The sequence below is a fragment of the Notechis scutatus genome, chromosome 4 (assembly GCF_049901735.1).
Source record: "Notechis scutatus isolate UNSWTSFEM ecotype Mainland chromosome 4, rNotScu1.2, whole genome shotgun sequence".
NCBI classification, from domain to species: domain Eukaryota; kingdom Metazoa; phylum Chordata; class Lepidosauria; order Squamata; family Elapidae; genus Notechis; species Notechis scutatus.
The window spans coordinates 142,948,272-142,968,776 of record NC_142012.1 but is presented as its reverse complement, the minus strand read 5'-3'; the positions used below and the strand labels follow the sequence as shown (position 1 = coordinate 142,968,776).

General features: G+C 39.1%; 1 protein-coding gene across 1 annotated transcript; it reads right to left on the bottom strand.

The window, feature by feature from the left end:
- Positions 1–11,827: 11,827 nt before the first annotated feature.
- SUCNR1 (succinate receptor 1) lies at positions 11,828–16,404 on the bottom strand. The gene is made up of 2 exons (XM_026668155.2): positions 16,168–16,404; positions 11,828–14,007 (listed from the first exon to the last, which is right to left on the bottom strand). The coding sequence occupies exons 1-2, from the start codon at positions 16,168–16,170 to the stop codon at positions 13,060–13,062; spliced, it is 951 nt and encodes a 316-aa protein (XP_026523940.1). The 5' UTR covers positions 16,171–16,404; the 3' UTR covers positions 11,828–13,059.
- Positions 16,405–20,505: the final 4,101 nt, after the last annotated feature.

The following is a 20,505-nucleotide window of genomic DNA, read 5'->3' as shown; positions in this document are numbered from 1 at the left end:
ACAGGATTACTATAAAAGCCAGTGGCAAAAATTAAGACTGTTGTGTTTACAAAATAATGATACAGAATTCTGGGAACTACTTTCCCAAGGCCAGAAAGAAATAAAAATAATAATAGAAGCACAGATTTCACCTGAAGTTTAGATCGCTTATTTTAAAAATAAATTTGAAGATATTAGAATACAAACCAAGAGTTAATGGGAACAGATTCAGTGAAATCATCATTAACATTGTCCTCAGTAAGTGCTGTAGAAGTTAAAAGAATAATTCATGTTAATTTACCACAGACAGCTGGCAAAATCTTGGGAGAGGAAGTTACCACCATTAATGCTTAAGACATTCACTGACTGGTGGTGCCCATGCTCACCTCCTTTCTTACTTATATCATTAACTTAAACCATTAATGTGATTTCCTTTTGTTTCTTTGTAGTGTGTATGCTTTGATGAAGATAACAATTCATTTCACTTACCATATTTAAGACACTGTAGGGAAACTGTGGCTAAGTTTATTGCTGAAGAAAAATTGATACCCATGAAGATCAGAGCATTCTATGGGCCAGGTTTATTTCAATAGAATGAGCACTTCACTATGAGAAGGTACAACAAGATCCAGATACACTCTGAACAAATGGGGTTATCCGGTGGCTTCTGCTCTTTGTGATAGTGGCAACAGCAGACAACAACACATAGGTATACCTGCCCTTTGTGTCCCGATCAGTGTCCACTTGAGCACCTCATAGCATTGTAACAGAACTCAATGTTGCTAGTTTCTGAGCAAGAACTGCTTAATTTGTACATATTTTAATCTCGTATTTCATATTTTAAATTTATAACATATAGTATGCCTTATTTTAATTGTGATGCTTCAGACATGAACAAACAAACAAACTTCAAGAGAATAAGGTGTTGGTACTAGGACTTTTCATGAATCTTTTTGCTTATTGTCCAGGGGTCTTCTTCTTCCTAGTGTATTCCCACAAGTGCAGGGTATGTTTTTTGGATCATTGTGTTATGTTTGAAGAATAAGGAGACCAGACATCTGACCAGTGACTTCAACTCTTTAATAATAACAGGAATAGGAATAGAACAGAGTAAACTCTATGGGCAGCAGTAACCCTTTTATAGGGTTGGCTGCTACCCTATTAACCAATAACCTTTGTGATAAGTTCAAATAATAACCAATAAGGAGTGGCCTCATCCTGACCAATCCCTGTTCGTTGTTTGAGGACCAATCAGGTGTGCAGGCCTTCAAACCCTACTTTGCATTTTATCCTAGTTACTTTATTGATTCATAACACCCCTCCCCTTGGGCCCGTTTGAGGAGCTGTAAAAATCCTCAAGGTAGACAGGCCGCTTGGTCTGTCTAGATGATTTCGTGGCTCCACCGGGTTTTGCCCAAAGTCCGGTTCCGTGGAGCATTTGGATAGTCTCTATTTTGTTCCGCCGCTGCACGGTGCTTCCATGCTGCTTTCATTGAGGTTGTTTCTACTAACTAATGGTTCTTCGGGTTTTGCAGTTCGGATTCCCCAAGTTCAAGTCCCCTGAGAAATCAACTCCTCCCCGTTTCATTTGCTGGTCCTTCCCTGGGCGAAAGGTATCCGTTGGTCTGCAATCCGTCATATCGAAGTCAATTTCCTCGATATTTCCTCCTCCCTCAGTTTGGGAACCCGGGATCCATGGCCGCTGGGTGGCAATCTCGAACGGAGCTGGTCTATGTGGCATTTCCACACCCTCCCATCTTCTGTTAGTAGGCGGTAAGATCTGGGCCCTGTGAGGTGGGTGACGGTTGCGGGTATCCACAAAGGGTCGCCGGAAAAGTTTTTTGCAAAGATTAAATCGCCTACCTTAAATTCCCGGCATTTGCTGCTGGAGCCGAAAGGCTTTTCGGGTGCGTATGCGGGTGGAGCCGGTCAAGGTGCGATCTTAGTTTCCGCCCCATGAGAAGTTCGTGGGCGTTTTGTTGGTGACGCTGTGGGGCGTAATATGCTGCAACAATAAAATTCGATTGATTTTTTCATCGATGTCCGAATTCCATTTTGTGGAGGGTTTTTTTACAAACTGTACCATGCGTTCTGCACGTCCGTTTGCCGCAGGGTGCGCAGGCGAGGTCAGCGCATGGCGGATGCCCCGATCAGCAAGATACTGTTCAAAGTGTAATGCAGTGAACTGTGGGCCGTTGTCCGAGACCAAAACGTCCGGGAACCCATGTGTGGCAAATAGTCTATTTAATCTGCTGATAACTGAGTCCGTTGTAGTTGTATTCATCCGATGGATCTCGAGCCAATTCGAGTAGGCGCCGACTGTAATAAGGAAGGTGTGTCCCCTTGTAGGCCCCGCAAAGTCAATGTGAATACGGGACCATGGTCCCCTTGGGGTTTCCCATTCGGTTGGGCTTGCTTTAGGTGGGGCATTACTGACGCCTTGGCAACGTTGACAAGTAGCGACCCAGGCCTCGATTTTCTTGTCGATTCCCGGCCACCAGGCATAGCTTCGTGCGAGTGCTTTCATCCGCACTATGCCCGGATGTCCGTCGTGTAATACCGCTAACACAGTTCATTGCAGTTTGTTCGAATTATAACTCTATCTCCCCACAAGATGCAGCCCTTTTGGGAAAATAGTTCAGTTTGGTGGGCTTTAAAGGGCGCCCATTCTGGTGATAGTTGTTCTGTTGGCCACCCACGCTCAACCCAGTGTAGGATGTGTTGCAGGACCGGATCTCGTTTTGTTTCGAGGGCAATGTCCTCGCAGTCAATGGCGGCGCGTGCAGGGCCTCAATTTGTAGCGTTGTAATGGTCGGTGCTGGATCTTCAACCAATTCTGGGAGTGGTGCTCTGCTCAATGCATCAGCGTGGAGAATTGCTTTTCCTGGGCGGTGTTGCAAGGTGTAGTTGTACGCCGCCAAGAATTCAGACCAACGAGTCATTCTGGGGGACAATATATACGGGGTTGGTTTATTTCCGTAATAATCCCCAATAGTGGTTTATGATCAGTAATTATTGTAAATGCACGCCCATACACATATTCATGGAATCTTTTAACTGCAGCCACAATAGCTAAAGCTTCTTTATCCAGCTGACTATAATTCCTTTCAGCTTTAGCTAGAGTTCGTGAGAAAATGCGACGGGAGCTTCTGCTCCATTTGGCAATATGTGGGCCAGGATTGCTCCAACGCCAAACCGGCGAGGCGTCGCAAGTAATAGTCAATGGCAGAGTTTCGTTGTACTGCATAAGTACAGAATCAGAAGTTAGCAGTTTTTAACTTGCTGGAAGGCGTTTTGTTCCCGTTGCCCCCAAACCCACGTTGCTTTTTTGTCTAAAAGTCTATGCAGTGGTTCAGCTACCATTGCTTTATTTGGTAGAAATACGTTATAGAAATTGATAAGTCCAAGGAACGCCTGAAGATCTGCCTTGTTACTTGGAGTGGGGGCCCTCTTAATCGCCTTCAATTTGTCCTCAGTGGGATGGATCCCTTGGCTGTCCAGGAGGTATCCCAGAAACTCTACCCTTTCCATGCATAAGTGGCATTTATTTCTTTTGACTTTGAGGCCGGCGTCTGGAACCTTTGTAAGACCATTGGAGTCGCTTTTCTAGAATGTCTCTGTTAGGGGCGGCGATGAGTACATCGTCGAAATACGGTACGACCCCTCTTATTCCTTGCAACAGTCTCTCCATTAAGCTCTGAAAGATCCCGGAGTGATGCTCACCCCGAACTGGAGTCGGTTGCATTTAAACGCACCCCTATGGGTGACGATAGTTTGCGCTCGGCGGTGGCAGGGTCTACAGGCAATTGCTGATATGCCTGCGCTAGATCTAATTTAGCGAAAATTTTTCCGCCCCCAAGGAATGGAGCAGGTGCTGCACTACTGGCACTGGATATGCACTTTGCTGAAGTGCGTGGTTAAGGGTGGCCCGATAGTCTCCGCAAATTCTCAGTGACCCATCAGGCTTGATAGGCGAACTATTGGAGTTTCCCACTGGGCGTGGTCGGTGGGTTCCAGCACGCCCTGTGCTATTAGTTTATCGAGTTGTTCGTCGATTTTAGGTTTCAGGGTGAACGGAACCCGACGCGGCTTAAGGCGGATGGGTGCTACCTCAGGGTTCAAATTAAATGATATCGGGGTCCCCTTGTACTTGCCTAGTCCGCCGCAAGACGTCTCGGAATTCTTGCACGAGGGGCTCCTCCCAATTGTTGCTCTCGCCCGGTGAACTCCGGCTACGGTGATCCCGAGCGGCTCGAACCATTGTAGGCCTAAAAGGCTAGGCCGGTCACGGTCAACAACAGTCAGTGGCAGTGCGACGGTGCGGTCTTTGAAAGAGACCTGAATTGGCGGGACCCGACGACGGGAATTCGATTACCCTGGTAATCTTTGAGTATAACCCTTTGAGGGTTGAGGTCTTGGCGCGAATTGTTGGAATAAGCTGCTGGAGCGTCTTCCAAGATACCATCGAGAGGGATGATCCTGAGTCTACCTCCATCACACAAGGTTTGTTTTCGATCGTGACCTTCACCCGGATTTTTCCGGCGCCTAAGGATGTAGCGTGGCCTATGGTGATTGTTTGGTGGGTTTCTTCCCGTCTGGTTTCTTCGCGCCTGGGGTTAGTGGTGGACGAGTTGTTTCTGTAGGAGTGGTTTCCCCATTGGTGGTTCCGCTTTGTCTCGTGTGTACCGAGGAATTCTAAAGACTGGCATTCGCCTGTCGGGGTTTGAGTTGGAGGCTTGTTTGCTTCTGCAAACCTTTGCGATGTGACCTCTTTTTCCGCAAACGCGGCAGAGTGCGTCGAGGAATTTGCAGCTGGATCGTGGGTGACTCGCCCACATCCTGCGCAAGGTCGATTTGAGCGTTGTGAGAACTGGTCTCGCTCAGTTCGGAGTCGGTTGACCTCTTCCTCGTCACTTTCTGATGGGGATTCTAGGTCTTCGTGGTGAGTCGATACCGGTGTCTCTCAGGGCGAGGCGAGGTATCATCGGCGAGTTGGCGTGGCGGTGCGCTGGTACGGCGCATTCGTGCTGCCGACTTCTTAGTTGCTTCCGCTGCCGAGGCTTCTTTAAGGGCATCGGTAAGGCTGATGTCCCCTTAGCCATGATTTTGCTCTGGATTGTGCAATCCTCTAAACCCAGAACTAGGCGGTCCCGGAGGGCTTCTTCTAAGTTGGAGAACTCGCAGAGGCCTCCAAGGTTTCGAAGGTCTGCGACGTAGTTGGCAAGGCTTTCGCCCTTCCGCTGGCCTCTCTGGTAAAATTGTGCCTTCTGACTAATGTTGGCACGGTGGGCGCATAGTGGGCCCGTAGCAAAGGCTCGAGGACATCCCAGTCCATTGCTTTTACTTGCTGGCTTGGCAAGTGACTTCGCCATTTTAAATACAGTAGGCCCGCAGTGGGTTAGAAAAACAGCTCTTTTTTGCTGGCCGTTGCATCTTTCAAGTTGTTGGTCTCCAAAACATTTGGAACCTATCCATGTATGACTCCCAGTCTTCGGTTTCTGGGTTGAATGGAGCGGGTGGTACGGCACCGCTGGCCATGATTGCCGTTGATAGTGCGTGTTCGACCACGTGGTCTGTTGGTTGCTCTGTAGATCAGTCAGCTCTTCGGTCTCCGCATCCCATCCTCGTCGCCAGTGTTATGTTTGAAGAATAAGGAGACCAGACATCTGACCAGTGACTTCAACTCTTTAATAATAACAGGAATAGGAATAGAACAGAGTAAACTCTATGGGCAGCAGTAACCCTTTATAGGGTTGGCTGCTACCCTATTAACCAATAACCTTTGTGATAAGTTCAAATAATAACCAATAAGGAGTGGCCTCATCCTGACCAATCCCTGTTCGTTGTTTGAGGACCAATCAGGTGTGCAGGCCTTCAAATCCTACTTTGCATTTTATGCTAGTTACTTTATTGATTCATAACACATTGAATGCCACTTTGCATGGTCAGCTGTATCTCCAGGGCGCAGGCCTGAGGTTTGCATATCTTTGTTGATGGTGTCTTGCCATCTCTGTTTTGGATGCCTGCAAGGTCACCGGCGAATGACTTCTAGTTGGTAGGCAGTCTTGGCAACGATGGAAGGTGATACTCTCAGGACATGTCCATACCAGCAGAGCCGTCCTTCTCTATAATTGGTGCCACATCAAAATGTTGTCATTTGTGATGTGGTCAAGAAGGGAAATGTCCAATACCCAATGGAGCATTCACATTTCCATGGCATGGAGATAGCTTTCAGCCCTGTTGTTGCTGCCCTGTTGTTGCTTTCTCTGTGCCATACAGTATAACATTGTTGTCCAAGGATACTACTACTATATTAAGCTTGGAGAGGATTACAATATCTGTAAAGTTCCTTCCCTTCTATTGTATAATCTTTTGGAATTTCACTGTTGGAAGGAAAACACTGAATTAGAATTGCTTGGAGCTCTTTGGTGAAAGCCAGCTGGGTTTTTCAAATGTCCTTATATGCCCTGGCAATCTGATTACCCACAAGAAAAGAATGGCTGGTCATAAATCAAGACATGCAGCTGATTTATCAGAATTATTTATCCATACTCCCATATAAAATATGCATATGTTATAGACCGTAGAGATGTTGATCTATTTTCTATGAACTTTAGATTTTTCTCAGCTCCTGCTATTTTTTGTTTAGCTTTTTGACTATCACAAATTTAAATCTAACTGCATTTTTAAAATGAGGTAACTCTAAATTGTATCTGTTACCCTGGGAATCTCTTCCTCAATGTCAACTTATAAGAATTTTTTTTTTTAAAAAAAAAAAAAATCAGCTGTGAAATGAAAGTAATTTGTATGTGTTTAAAGTAATTGTCAGTTCAAGCAGAAGCACATGATTTCATGATGGAATTTGGTTTTTAGGTAGCACGGGAATCTTAAATGCAACTACATATAGTTAGCAAACAGTGAATTAAGACAGTGGTCACCAACTGGTGAGCCAGGGACCACTGGTAGTCTGAGAGAAAATTTTGGTGGTCTGTAGAGAAATGTCCCCCACAAAGCACTCCCCCCAAACAATTAATCCAGGCTGCATGAGAACACAAGGCTGCGCCACCCACATGGCCTGCCCACACCCACTGGCCTCCATCCTTTGGCCGAGCACAAACCTTAACTTGAGTAGAGCCACACGAGCTGGAACTGGAAGGTAAGACCAATGACAGGGGAGGAAAATCTGCCCCAGGGTGGCTTGCTGATGTTGGTGGAAAAGTCGGTCCCATATTCCAAAGCTGCAGTAGTCACAGGACTGGCCCTTTGGTCATCCCAGAGCAGCTGCTCCTCCACCCGGGTACACCAGCTTTCCAACCAATGTCAGCAAGCCACATCAGTCAAAATTCACATTAGTGGTCTGCAGGATTTAAAATTATGTGTTTGATGATCCCTGAGGTCCAAAAGGTTGACAACCCCTGAATTAAAAGTTAGAATAATGTGTATATAGCCAGTTGTGGCTTTCTCAATCAACTTTGGTTAAACAAACTGTGGCTTAACACAATGTGTCAGTCCTGTCAAAGTAGAATTCTGAAGTATACCTAGCATCAGTGTCAATTAGCCTAGCGTACATTCCTCATCTCCCCCGTCCTTTTTTTTACTCTTTTTAATTTGGTATTCATCGCTTCAATGAATAGTTGAACTTCAATCCAAGTTCAAATAGATTCACAGATTTATATATAGTAATAAAGTGTGATACAACAGAAGTTGTTTCCACTGAATCTTTCTGTGTATAAATAGATTACAGCACAGTTTAGGTTCACTAATTGGATATAAGAGTGTAGCCAAATGTGATTGTTCATTCAAACTGATAGAATTAATCTTCTTGGTTTTTACTTGTTGAATATAAATCTATGCACTTCCTTTGGATGAAAATAATTTCTTTCCATTATCTATTCCTATTTTGCCCATATAGTTCACTTATTTTTTTATAAAAAAAAGTTTTGGCCATTTTGAGGGAGCAAATTTTACTCTTTAATTCCCATAGTTAAATTGTATCTGATTGGAGAGGAGAGTTTAGTTTTCATATTATAAATTTCTCATTTTCATGTTATAATTGCTCATAAAGTAACATTTGTAGAAAGCTCATGAACAAAAAGATGCATTACCAGAGTTAAAAATTATTTTCCAGAAAGAAACTAACAGTGACAACAGCTGTATCAATTTGACAAAATAAATAAGGCTGCTGAATATTTTGTTTTACTTACCATTTTTTTTTAATTTCAGGGCAATATAAACTTAAAATAATCTACATTTGTTTTAGCCAATATAAGGTAGCCCTAATCTACACTACCCTGAATTTCTGGCAGTCTCCTGAGCCTCTAAGGCTACTCTATCAAAAATCTGTGGGATATGTACCAACAATTTCACAAGAAAACAAAGAAACACTTGTATTTCAATGGTTCTATAAAAATAAACACTCTGCTTCCATTTTCCACCAAATTGTATAACTACAAGATCTTGGCTATGAACAGTGTTTGCAGAAAGAGGTTATCCTATTCCTCTCAGTCCTGAAAACCCCACTATCATTTCCATTATCCCTTCTGTTTTGATGCAAATCTTTAAAAAAAGACACAACCGATTAGCATCAATGGACTTTTTGAAAAGATTTAGGTGGTCCTCAACTTACAACCAGAATAGGACTGCAATTTCCACTGCTAAGCAATCATGCTCAATTTTACAACCTTTTTGATGCAGTTAAATGAACCACTGCAGTTACTAAGTGAATCTAGTTTTCTCCACTGACTTTGCTTGTTGGAAGCCAACTGGAAAGGTAAATAAATGCCAGATGTTAAACCCACCAATTTTGTTCACATGAATGTGGGGGTGTTGTGACAGTTATAAGCATGAGTACCAATCATTAAGTCACTTTTTCCCAGTAACTTCAAACAATCCCTGAACAAATGGTTGTAGAATAGAATAACAGATTTGGAAGGGACCTTGGAGGTCTTCTAGTCCAACCCCCTACTTAGGCAAGAAATCCTATACCATTTCAGACAAATGGTTAGCCAATCTTTTCTTAAAAACTTCCAGTGTTGGAGCATTTATAACTTCTGAAGGAAAGTTGTTCCACTGGTTAATTGTTCTAAATGTCAAGAAATCTCTTCTTAGTTCTAGGTTGCTTCTCTCCTTGCTAAGTTCCCATCCATTGCTTCTTGTCCTTCCCTCAGGTGTTTTGGAGAATAGCTTGACTCCCTCTTCTTTGTGGCAGCCCCTGAGATATTGGATGACTCATGTCACCTCTAGTCCTTCTTTTCATCAGACTAGACATACCTAGTTCTTTATGTTTTATCCTCCAGTCCCTGAATCATCTTTGTTGCTCTTCTCTGCATTCTTTCTAGAGTCTCAACATCTTTTCTACACCATGGTGACCAAAATTGGATGCAGTATTTCAAATATGGCCTTACCAAGGCATTATAAAGTGGTATTAACACTTCACGTGATCTTGATTCTGTCCTTCTGTTTATGCAACCTAGAACTTTTTTGGCTTTTTTGGCAGCACACTGCTGGTAAATCAAGGATTATCTGTATTGAATGGCAGAGAATTTTTTAAAAATAAATAAAAAAGTGTCATGGGCTATAGTGCACTTTCTTTCCAGTAATAAAACATAAAAAGTTGCAACTTTAATAGAGTTATTAGTTTAATATGTTGTGAAGACAAAAATGGAATACTTCAAGTGATACTTATGCTTTCATTCCTAGTACCACAAAGAGATGATTCATTCAGTCATCTCTTTCAGCATATTTCTTAACTTGTTTGCACTATTTATAAGACTTGTACCAGCAATTACTGTACTGCATTAGGAGTTCCAAAGATAAAAGGAAATTATTTATAAATGTATCTGTGAATATTCACTTTCAAAAGGTATTTTTTAAAAACTTCCATTTGAACCACTGACACATGGCTTCCAGGTTTTATGGTGGGAGCATCCAACTGTGTCAACTTTCATGCTAAAGTAAATAGAAGCAATGCCTTTTTAAGTAGCTGAAGGAAGAAAAATCAGTTTGCCCAATCTATGGTGTTACCCCATGCATTGGAAATAAATAATATTGTCACATTAAATAGTTCTAGCAAAATGATTTAGATGTACCTAAATGGGCTTGTTTTAGCAGTTCATCAGTTGGATCTGTAACACATATTTTCAGCAAATAAATCCTTGCTATTTTTAAAAAAATTAATCCTGCCATGTCTTTGAATTGCAGGGGCAGAGATAAGCTAATGTTAATGCAGTAGGTATCTTGAGTGCAATTTGTATTTTTAAAATTTGTTTACCTAAGCCTGTCGGCATTGAATTAACATTTGTAGGGCTATGTTTAAATATTTGTCAACCCGATTTAGGGCTGGGGTGGAGTGGACTTGGGTGAGGGACTTGGGTGTGGAGCATGGTGTATATGTGACAGGTGGCGCAAGGCCGAAAAAGGCTCTATATGCACTCTGCTAAACTATACAGATAAATAAACATCTTTCCAGGTTTGAAGGTGTGTTAAAAATATAGGTCCTGCTTTCATTTAATGCTTGTGTTCTAAGTAATAATAGATTTGTCATTTGGTATTTCTAACCTATACTATATTTTTATTCACTCTGGTAAGGAATTCAGATCACAAAGCTTAATTTAGGGGAATGAACCTTCAGTTCTATGCTATAAGATAGGGGAGACAAACAAAGCACTTAAAACAACTGATACCTATAGAATTTTGAGAACAGACTGTGGGCACTCTCACAAAATGTTTGTCAAATTGGGGGTGGGGTTACCTACTATGAGTGACTGCCATTTATTCATTTATTTATTTATAAAATTTATAGGCTACCCATCTTATCTCAAGCTCATTGTGGGTCTGCAAAGTAATGACTTTCTTCCTTTAAAAAAAATACCATTCCAGATTGTTTTTTATTCAGGGTCGATACATATACTTATTAATATAGCAATTATTTATTTATTTATTTTAGATTTCACACTTCTTAAACACTCTCCCCCCCCCCCATCTCCCTCAGGCAGGTTCTAATTTGCAGTCATTTTTATTTTCTAAGAATGCTAATGCACGCCAATGCATTTGATAAACAAATATGTTTTAAAAAGTGAGCGTGTTAGCAGCATTTAGAGATTAACTGTCAGTTTTCATTATTTAATTTTTTTTTTTTAAATTGAAATTCAGTGATAAGGAAGAAGTTTGGTTGGATAGAAAAAGTGGTATTACCAGTACATTAGCTCCAGTGGTGGGATTCTAATTTTTTTTACTACCGGTTCTGTGGGCGTGGCTTGGTAGGCGTGGCATGGCTTGGTGGGCATGGCTTGTTGGACGTGGCAGGGGAAGGATACTGTAAAATCTCCATTCCCACCCCACTCCAGAGGAAGGATACTGCAAAATCTCCATTCTCTCCCCACTCCTGGGGAAGGTTACTGCAAAATCCAATTCTTTCCCCACCCCACTAACCTGCTTTCCAGCTCTGTTCTCCTGTGCAGGGCAACAAAAGAAGACCCAGACGATCAGCTGGGACTCGGGAGGCAGAGAATAGATGGAGGAGGGGCCAGTCAGAGGTGGTATTCCGAACTACTCAAAATTTTCGCTACCGGTTTTCTGAACTACTCAAAATTTCCACTACTGGTTCTCCAGAAGTGGTCAGAACCTGCTGAATACCACCTCTGGTTAGATCTACCCCTGATTCTTAAATTTGGATGTAAGAGGGACAGAGAGTTATAAAAAGATTCAGAGTTAAAACTTAATTTTCAATCTTCAGATACCAAAAGCAAAGAACAGTTGTTGAAATGGTGTCACTGAACTGAAGAAATCTTATTTTCAACAAGATTTATTTAAGAAAATAGATAAAAAACAAATGTACAAATATGCCAAGTTATATATAAAATATCCTATTTTTCACATTTAGAGTGCTCTTCTATGCAATCCATGAAAAATCATAGGCTCAGGGTAAAGTAACAAACACTGGCACCTGATATGTATGAAACAAGCTCATATAAAAAAAATGCAGACAAACCAAAAGGCAAGGATCCCAGATTCTATTAAAATTATGAAACAGTGATTTGCTTAACATCAAAAAATTACAGTAATGACAATTCTGGAAAATGCCTATAAAGTTTCCCTGAATTCTGTGCATCGCAGAAAAATCCTTCTTTTTAGTAATCGTTTGTCTAATCCTCAAAAAACACTCAGGAGGTCAGCTGATTGAGAGGTATATGATGAAAGTTATTTAGATAACTGGTTCTAATTTATTTAGACCTTTAAAGGCTAATTACTACACAGTAGAGACAACCTCCTGGTTTTTTTTTCTGTCAATGTTCAAAATACAATTGCATGAAAGAGAATTTGCTTTAATTCTCTTATTTCAAAGAAATTTGAAGAACTTCTCCCATAATCTAATACTCTTGCATTTATAATTTAAATACTTGAAATGGGTATCCTGTTTTTCACCATACAAACCTCTCTTTAGCAATCAGTAATCTTCCACTAATGACCCAATCTCCTTGGGTCATTTTTAAAATGCCACTATTTTAATTAACTCTGGCAGTCAGTGGTGGATTAAGGCTCACTGGTGCCCTAAGCACTGACAAAACTCACATACTGTACAAAAGAAGCTATATTCTCAACTTTGAGGTGTCCCCTTTGGGCCTGGTGCCCTAAGCATGTGCTTAGTCTGCTTAATAGTTAATACACCACCACTGGCAGTTATATTAGGCATGAGTTTAACTTTCTCTTCAGAGGCAGTCCACATGCAGTACAACATACCCCAGTAATCCAGCTTGAATGGGATTCAGCTAGCATGGAACACCATTTCAAGTGTATGTCTTTCTGAAAAAGGAAGTTGCAGATGCAACACACAAAAACTGATGAAAGTCACTAAGATGGTAATAATATCTGGCCTTTTATCCACCTAATGAGATCCAAACACGCGCCATAATATTTCAAGCTGGGATGAAATACTTGAAGAAAACAACAGAATTTGAGATCCACATTTAGAATCCACTTGAGTTCATGGACAATTGACAGATTGTTAGTAAAACTTGTAGCTTGTACCCCATAAACTAGCAATCTGATGTGTTCCATCTTGCTCAAAGCTTCCTCAAAACTTCATTTATAGCAAGGTAGAATTCTTTTTAAGAAATGTCTTACATTGATCACAAGCGTCTCTCTGAAGTGATCCCCCATTAAGAAATAAAAGATGGGATTAATTACACTGTTCAAGAAGGCAATAGGCCTTGTTATTGTGTAAACAGCTTTAATCTGGTTCTTTGTGCATTCAGAAGGGTTCCAGAATGATGATTCTTGGGAGGCAATTCTAACATTGCGCATGATGTGATAGGGAGCAAATAGAAGTGAGAAAATACTCACTGCCATAATGATTAACACGAGAGGCTTCTCAAGTGTCAGAGTGGTAGTGACCTGCAAACTGTGGCTTATAAGGAGAGCACGAGTCTTTATGTAAAAAAACCACATGATGCACAATGGGATTATAAACCCAGTGACTGTCAAGATCAGGCTATAGATGAGGTTGGGGATGGCATCTTGTGAACTTGCATAATCTAAACATTGGCTGCCGTTGATTTTGTTCTGAGCAGTGATGAAGTAGTATATGGGAGATAGTTCCAATAAAATCCAGATCCATATGGCTACTGAGATAACAATAGCCGTGGCTCTCTTCTGCAGAAAGTGATTTTTGAAGGGGTACTTTATGAGCAGATACCTGTCAATACTTATAAAGGTCAGGAAAAGGATGCTTGTGTACAAATTAAAGAAGAGGATAATTCTGTTAAATTGGCACCACATGTTGTCATCTGTTCCTTTGGAATAACTTGACACTAGCTGTGGAAGCGTGCAAAGGAAAGATAAATCTGACAGGATTAAGTTGATCAGGTAGATGTTGCCACTTTTCCAGGTCTTCCAGTAGAAAAGTGAACCCAAACCAACAACAACATTTCCAATGAAGCCAAAGATGAATTCAAGAGAGTACATGGTGGTAAGATAATATTTTTCCAGATGGTCAGGTAGCTTCATGCAGTCTCTGGTGACATTTGTGTCCTGAAAATATAAAATGGATATAAATAATGATTTTTTTTTTTTTAAAGATATTTTTATTATTCTATAGAGATTCTCACTCATCCAGGTCATGGTTGTTCCAAAGGTGCTTTTTCTGGAGGCAACTGGGCTTTATTATTTATTTTATTATTTTGTCTTGTGAATATTTGATCTCAAGATAGTCTTTACTCACATTTAAATGATAAACTGTTCTCAAGAAAAAGGAGGTCCTCCTATTTCTCTTATTTATTTGGTTCAATGTCTAAAATAAAACTACCAAATTTGGTCTGCAAAAGTCCAAAAGCCAATTTAATAGCATGGATATATAAAATTCTGTTTGTTGCCACCTAGTGTCATTCAGATCTTTTCAGCTGTATATTGCAGCTTCTCTGAATCTTCTTTTTGTTTCCCATGGCATATTTGTAAACAGATAATGTCCTTTTTAAATTAAAGTTATGGGGGAAAAATCGTTGCTTATGACTAAGACTAGAGCCAATAAATGTAGTGACTGATATGTTAAGAATTAACAAACACTTATGATTTGCTGTCACCTAACGTTGTGATGAACTAAAGGCTGCTAGGAACTTGCATCTTGAACTTCTGGTGGAGCAAAAAAAAAGAAACAACTAAAGCAATGTTTTTAGGAAAGATGCAATATAATATCTCCCTGGCTGCTGGATTCTGTACCAATTAAATTTTGGGACTAAATACAAAGGCAGCCCATGATGCTACCATGGGGTGACATGATAGCAGTATTCCAACATTTAACAGGTGGCCATAAAGAAGGGAAAGTCAAGCTATTCTCCAAAGCACCAGAAGGCAAAACAAGAAGCAATTAATGGAAACTAATCAAGGGGAGAAGCAACCTATAACTAAGGGGAAATTCCCTGACAGTTAGAACAATTAATCAGTGGAAAAACTTGCCTCCAGAAGTTGTGAATGCTCCAACACTGGACGTTTTAAAGCAGAGATTGGATAACCATTTGTCTGAAATGGTCTAAGGTTTCCTGCCTGAGCAGAGGATTGGATTAAAAGACCTCCAAGGTCCTTTCCAACACTGTAATTTTGTTATAATCTACTACATAGTAACTCTGTAATGCCTGCGGATTAGAACTTTTAAGATTATTTCCTTCCAAGATAAAACATGTCTTAGCTGACACTGATAATAGGAGATTCTATGGGTTTCCTCAGCCAGCGCAAATTGAGATTCACATCCAGATATTCCTTCAGACTTCAGGCTTATTGTAAAAGAATGAATAGTAGACCTACTATCTTTCAAAAATTGTAATTACCCACAGTATCTATCTTTCACAGATTCAGTTTAAATTCTTCATCCAACTCATTGCCAACACCGGCAGGTATTTTACAGTTATTCCAGAAATTACCATGATAATGTGTATTGAAATCCCACAATAATTCAGTAAACTCTAACATAATCATCTGGCCTCAAGTACCATCAAGATAATCTGTCAGGCATTTTAACCTTAAACTCTGCAATAAACTCAATTGAAAATGTCATCAGAATTATTTGTCTACCAGTCAAATGTAGATGAGTTCCATTGAACTCTATCAGACTTGAATCAGCTAACAGTAGTATATGATTTTAGTCAGAATTAATGTGGCCAATCCAGTCTAAATTTAACAAGACCAAAGAAAAGGAACAAACTATCAATTCTGAGATAACTGAGAAAAGAAGTTGGTATGAATTGCATACAAAAGCCACCATAGACGATGCCTTACTTTTGAAAATTACACATGAATCTTCTTAAAGAAGAAGGCAATTCCAGAAAAGGCATGGATTAAAATAGTGTGTGTGTGTGTGTGTGTTTAAATTAGGGATATATTGATATAGTTTCAATATAAAATTATCAAATAATTTCATTAATAAAATAATTTCAAACTGCATAATCATTATGACTGAGGAAACAGACTTTAATATCAATATAAAAAGCAGTATTTTATTTTATTTTGCAAAATTGTTTACTTAGTTGTTTAATAATCAGGATAAGATTGTTGTTTTTAACTGATACCATTAATTTAAGAATATAAACATTCATATCTAAACACAGTTATAAATACAAAGCACTGAAAAGTTCTCACAATATTCAAGATAATAAACTATCAATTATTTGATTTGATTCCTTTTCCTTTAAGGCAACTTACCATTCTGTAGAATGGGTATTATCCTTACAAGATATGTCTTGACCATGTTCTGTGGGATGAGCCAGGATATTATGAAAAGAGCCCCAGACAAGACTCTGCCTGATTTTCATACTGTATTGGAAGTGGTTAATGATTCAGTAGTTACTGGAAGTTTATTGGACTGAGCTAGGTAGGCAGTTCCACTGTAGCAGAAGTGTTGCAAAACTCATTCTGAGAACACTGAAATAATGAAATAATTATTTGTCTTCAGTGAGCCACTAGAAACTAGCCAAGTGTCCCATAGTTAAAGGAACAAAATGAATTTATAAAGTTCTGCTTGAGCTGATTACACACATAAAAAAGGTTTTCAATAACCAGAGAATGTAAGAAGGAACTTTAAAAAAAACATGCATGCTTTTTTAAATTAAACAAACATTATGCAATTAGAATAAGAATTATTTCTGTCACTGAGTCATAGAATGAGATGCTACGATGCCTAAAACTAACTACCACTTCCTTATTTACATTAATAAACCTTTAGAAATTACCACACCTTATATTCCAGTATTTAATCAACTTAAGCTAGTTGCTAGCATGAAATCCTAGATATCTCAATAACTTAAAAGTTAAGGAATTATAGTTCGGTCTCCATTATGATTCATATTTATTGAACTGGATAAGCAAAAAAAAATATTGCATCAAAAATATTTATTGAACTTGATGTTTATATTTGTATGAAAAATTCTTTCCAAATCACCCTGACAAAGTCCTCATTTATTCAACTTCATAGCAGCAAATATCCTCTGACACTGTAAGTTTGAAGCGGGGGGGTCCTTTTGGCAAGTACAAATATCTTCCCTGTTCTACCATCAGTTCCTAATGAAAATATGTTTGCCCATACTTTAATCTCATGAATACTCAGATTCTATCTATACCCAGATGCAGTTTTAGAGCCTAGCAGGTAGTTACACTAGATAATGTGGTTGTTTCTAATCTTCTGCCTTCCAGTCTACAACTTCCACCTGTCTCTGCTATTTGGCTCAGAATTTGGGAAATGAAGTCACAATCTACCTGGAAATAATCAGCTTATGGAAAGCTAGGTTAACTTCTACATTAGTGTTTTTCAAACTTGGCAACTTTAAGATGTGTGGATTTCAACTCTCAGAATTCCCCAGTAGCACACTGCATCCAGCATGTTGCTTTTAAAAGTTACATAATTTTACTGATATAATTTTGAGAGCCTGGAAATAACATGGAAGGATGTTATGAAGATAGTGTTGCTCATCCATAATATGATATTCACCCTCATCAATTCCACCACTTTATTCTCCCGCTGTGGAATGGTGAAAAGACCTTATATTGCATTAATTTATTACTGCAGGGTTGGATTTGGCTACTGTCTGTAACTCTAGACAGTATAAGAAGTTTAAAAGAAAAAAAAATTAATAATGGTCCACTTCTAGGAGCAATTCTCTCAAGGGGAAGAGCTGCTTCACATGGACACCATTTACTCAATTTTTATTTATTCATCAAACAAAAATGACAAATTCAAACAAAATTAAAGAACTAAATTAAAGAATTATAGGATGAGGTTTACAGAAATGAAGTTGGAATTAAACTGTGAAAGTTAGTAGCTGAAATAACTGAATCTGGTAAGATATTCCAGACATCGACAACTCTGTTACAAAAAATGTTGTTGTTGTTTTACAATTAAGTTTAAAGCAGTTTATATTGAAGTGCTTGCTTGCAAGCATTATATTACGATTGAAACTAAAAGAATAATTTACAGGCAAACATTACTGTGTACAATTTTATATGCAGTACCTACTTTTGTATGCATTTTGATCACCGTCCAGTCCAATGATTCGCTTACATGATATATAAGAAAAAATCAACACGACTGAAAGTATAAGAACCCAAACTAAAAGATGTAATATAATCAAAAATAAAATATCAGAAAAGTAAAGAGAATTAAAAGAAATATACCTGCATTTGTGCGCAGATATAATATTCCATTTTTAACATCTTTATGAAAGCCAACAAGGAGAAGAACTCTATCTAGAAACTATGACCATTTTTATACCACCATGGAGAAACAGAGTCTTTTTTCATCTCTTTATCTCTCAGAAATAATAGGCAATAGTGGAAAACTAATTAAATATGAGCCAACCGTGTGCAGTGGCAATTAATAAAGCCAATGCAATCCTACAGGGATACAATCAAGATCAAGTGAGGTACTAATACCACTCTATAAAGCTTTAGTAAGACCATACCTATAATACTTGATCCAGTTTTAGTATTTATTATTTTAGTATTTGATTTGTCAATTGCTTACAAGATACAGGTATAAGAATAAATATAGTTTTGAATACATGAGATAGATACTTATAAGAAAAATAAAAAAACAATAGGACAGGGACAGTAGGCACGATTGGTGCACTTATGCACGCCCCCTACAGGCCTCTTAGCGAAGGAGGTGAGGTCAATAGTAGACAGTCTAAGGTTAAAGTTTTTGGGGTTTGGTGAAGAAACCACAGAGTCAGGTAGAGTATTCCAAACACTGACCACTCTGTTGCTGAAGTCGTATTTTCTGCAGTCAAGTTTGGTGCAGTTAACCTTGAATTTATATCTATTGTGTGCTCTTGTATTGTTATGATTAAAACTGAAGTATTCATTTGCAGGTAGGACATTGCAATGTATGATTTTATATACTATATTTAGATCGGCCCAGAGGTGGTATAGTTCTAGGTTTTCTAGGTCTAGAATTTCAAGTCTAGTCGCATAAGGTATTCTGCAATGAGTAGAGGAGCGGAGAACTCTTCTTGTGAAATATTTCTGGACTTTTTCAATTGTGTTAATATCAGATACATGATATGGGTTCCAGACTGATCAGCTGTATTCAAGTATAGGTCTAGCAAATATTTTGTATGCTCTAGTTAATAGTGTGATATTACCAGAGAAGAAGCTACGTAGGATTAGATTAACAACTCTTAATGCCTTTTTGGCTATGTAGTTACAGTGGGCTCTAGCACTTAGATCATTTGAGATGAGTACTCCAGGGTCCTTGACAAAGTTTGGATCCTCAACAAGGTCTTGACTATTTAGCTTGTATTTTATTTTCTGATTTTTTTTCTGCCAATATGTAAGACAGAGCATTTATTTGTTGAGATTTGAAGTTGCCATTTGATTGACCATTCTGATACATAGTCAAGGTCTTTTTGAAGGGTAGTAGTATTGTCTGTGGTGTTGAATAGCTTTACATCATCAGCGAAGAGAATGCAATTGCTCTTAATATGATCACAGAGGTCATTTATGTAGAGTATGAAGAGAGTTGGTTCTGCCTTGGGGGACACCACTGCCTTGGGGGACACCACTGTTGACAGGTACAGAATTTGATAGGATGCTCTAAATAAATAAATAAATAAATAAAGTTTTGGTCACTACACTATAAAAAAGATGTTGAGACTCTAGAAAGAGTGCAGAGAAGAGCAACTGAGATGATTAGGGGACTAAAACACCTGATGAACGATTGCAGAAACTGCAGGAACTTTTATGCAACATTAAAAATCATCCATGTGGACCAATTAAAAAAGTAATCAATCTGAATTTGTGTTTTTACCAATGATTATTAGGGAACTGGAGACTAAATATATGAAGAACGGTTACAGGAACTGGGCATGGCTAGTCCAGGGAAGAAAAAGACCAGGGGAGACATGATAGCAGTCTTCCAATATTTGAGGGGCTGCCACAGAGAGGAGGGGATCAAGCTATTTTCCAAGGCACCTGTAGGCCAGACAAGAAATAATGGATGGAAACTGAACAAGGAGAGATTTAACCTGGAAATAAGGAGAAATTTTCTGACAGTGAGAACAATGAACCAATGGAACAGCTTGCCCTCGGAAATTGTGGGAGCTTTCAAGAAGAGACTGGATCTGTAAGAAATGATATAGGGTGTGCTTGGGTGGGGGATTGGTCTAGATGACCTACAAGGTCCCTTCCAACTCTGTTAATCTATATCTGATACCAACATGTTCAAATATCATCTATACATTGTAATCTTCCTCCTATTGTTCCATTTCTTTTGGTTTTAGCCTGATGATGATGATGATGATGATGATGATGATGATGATGATCTGTATATATTCACATAAACCAAAGCACAAAATCATACCTAGATTTTTAGGTATGCTGGGGACAATCTTTGAAAAGTAAAAGGACAAAAGTTAAATTTAGTTCTAACATTTTATAATTGAATTAACTTAAATCAAATTACATTTTCATCCAGTGGTGTATTTAAACATTATTCTCTTCTGTCTCTATTTGATCATGACCAGTGCAGTTTTCAAACATGAGATTTGA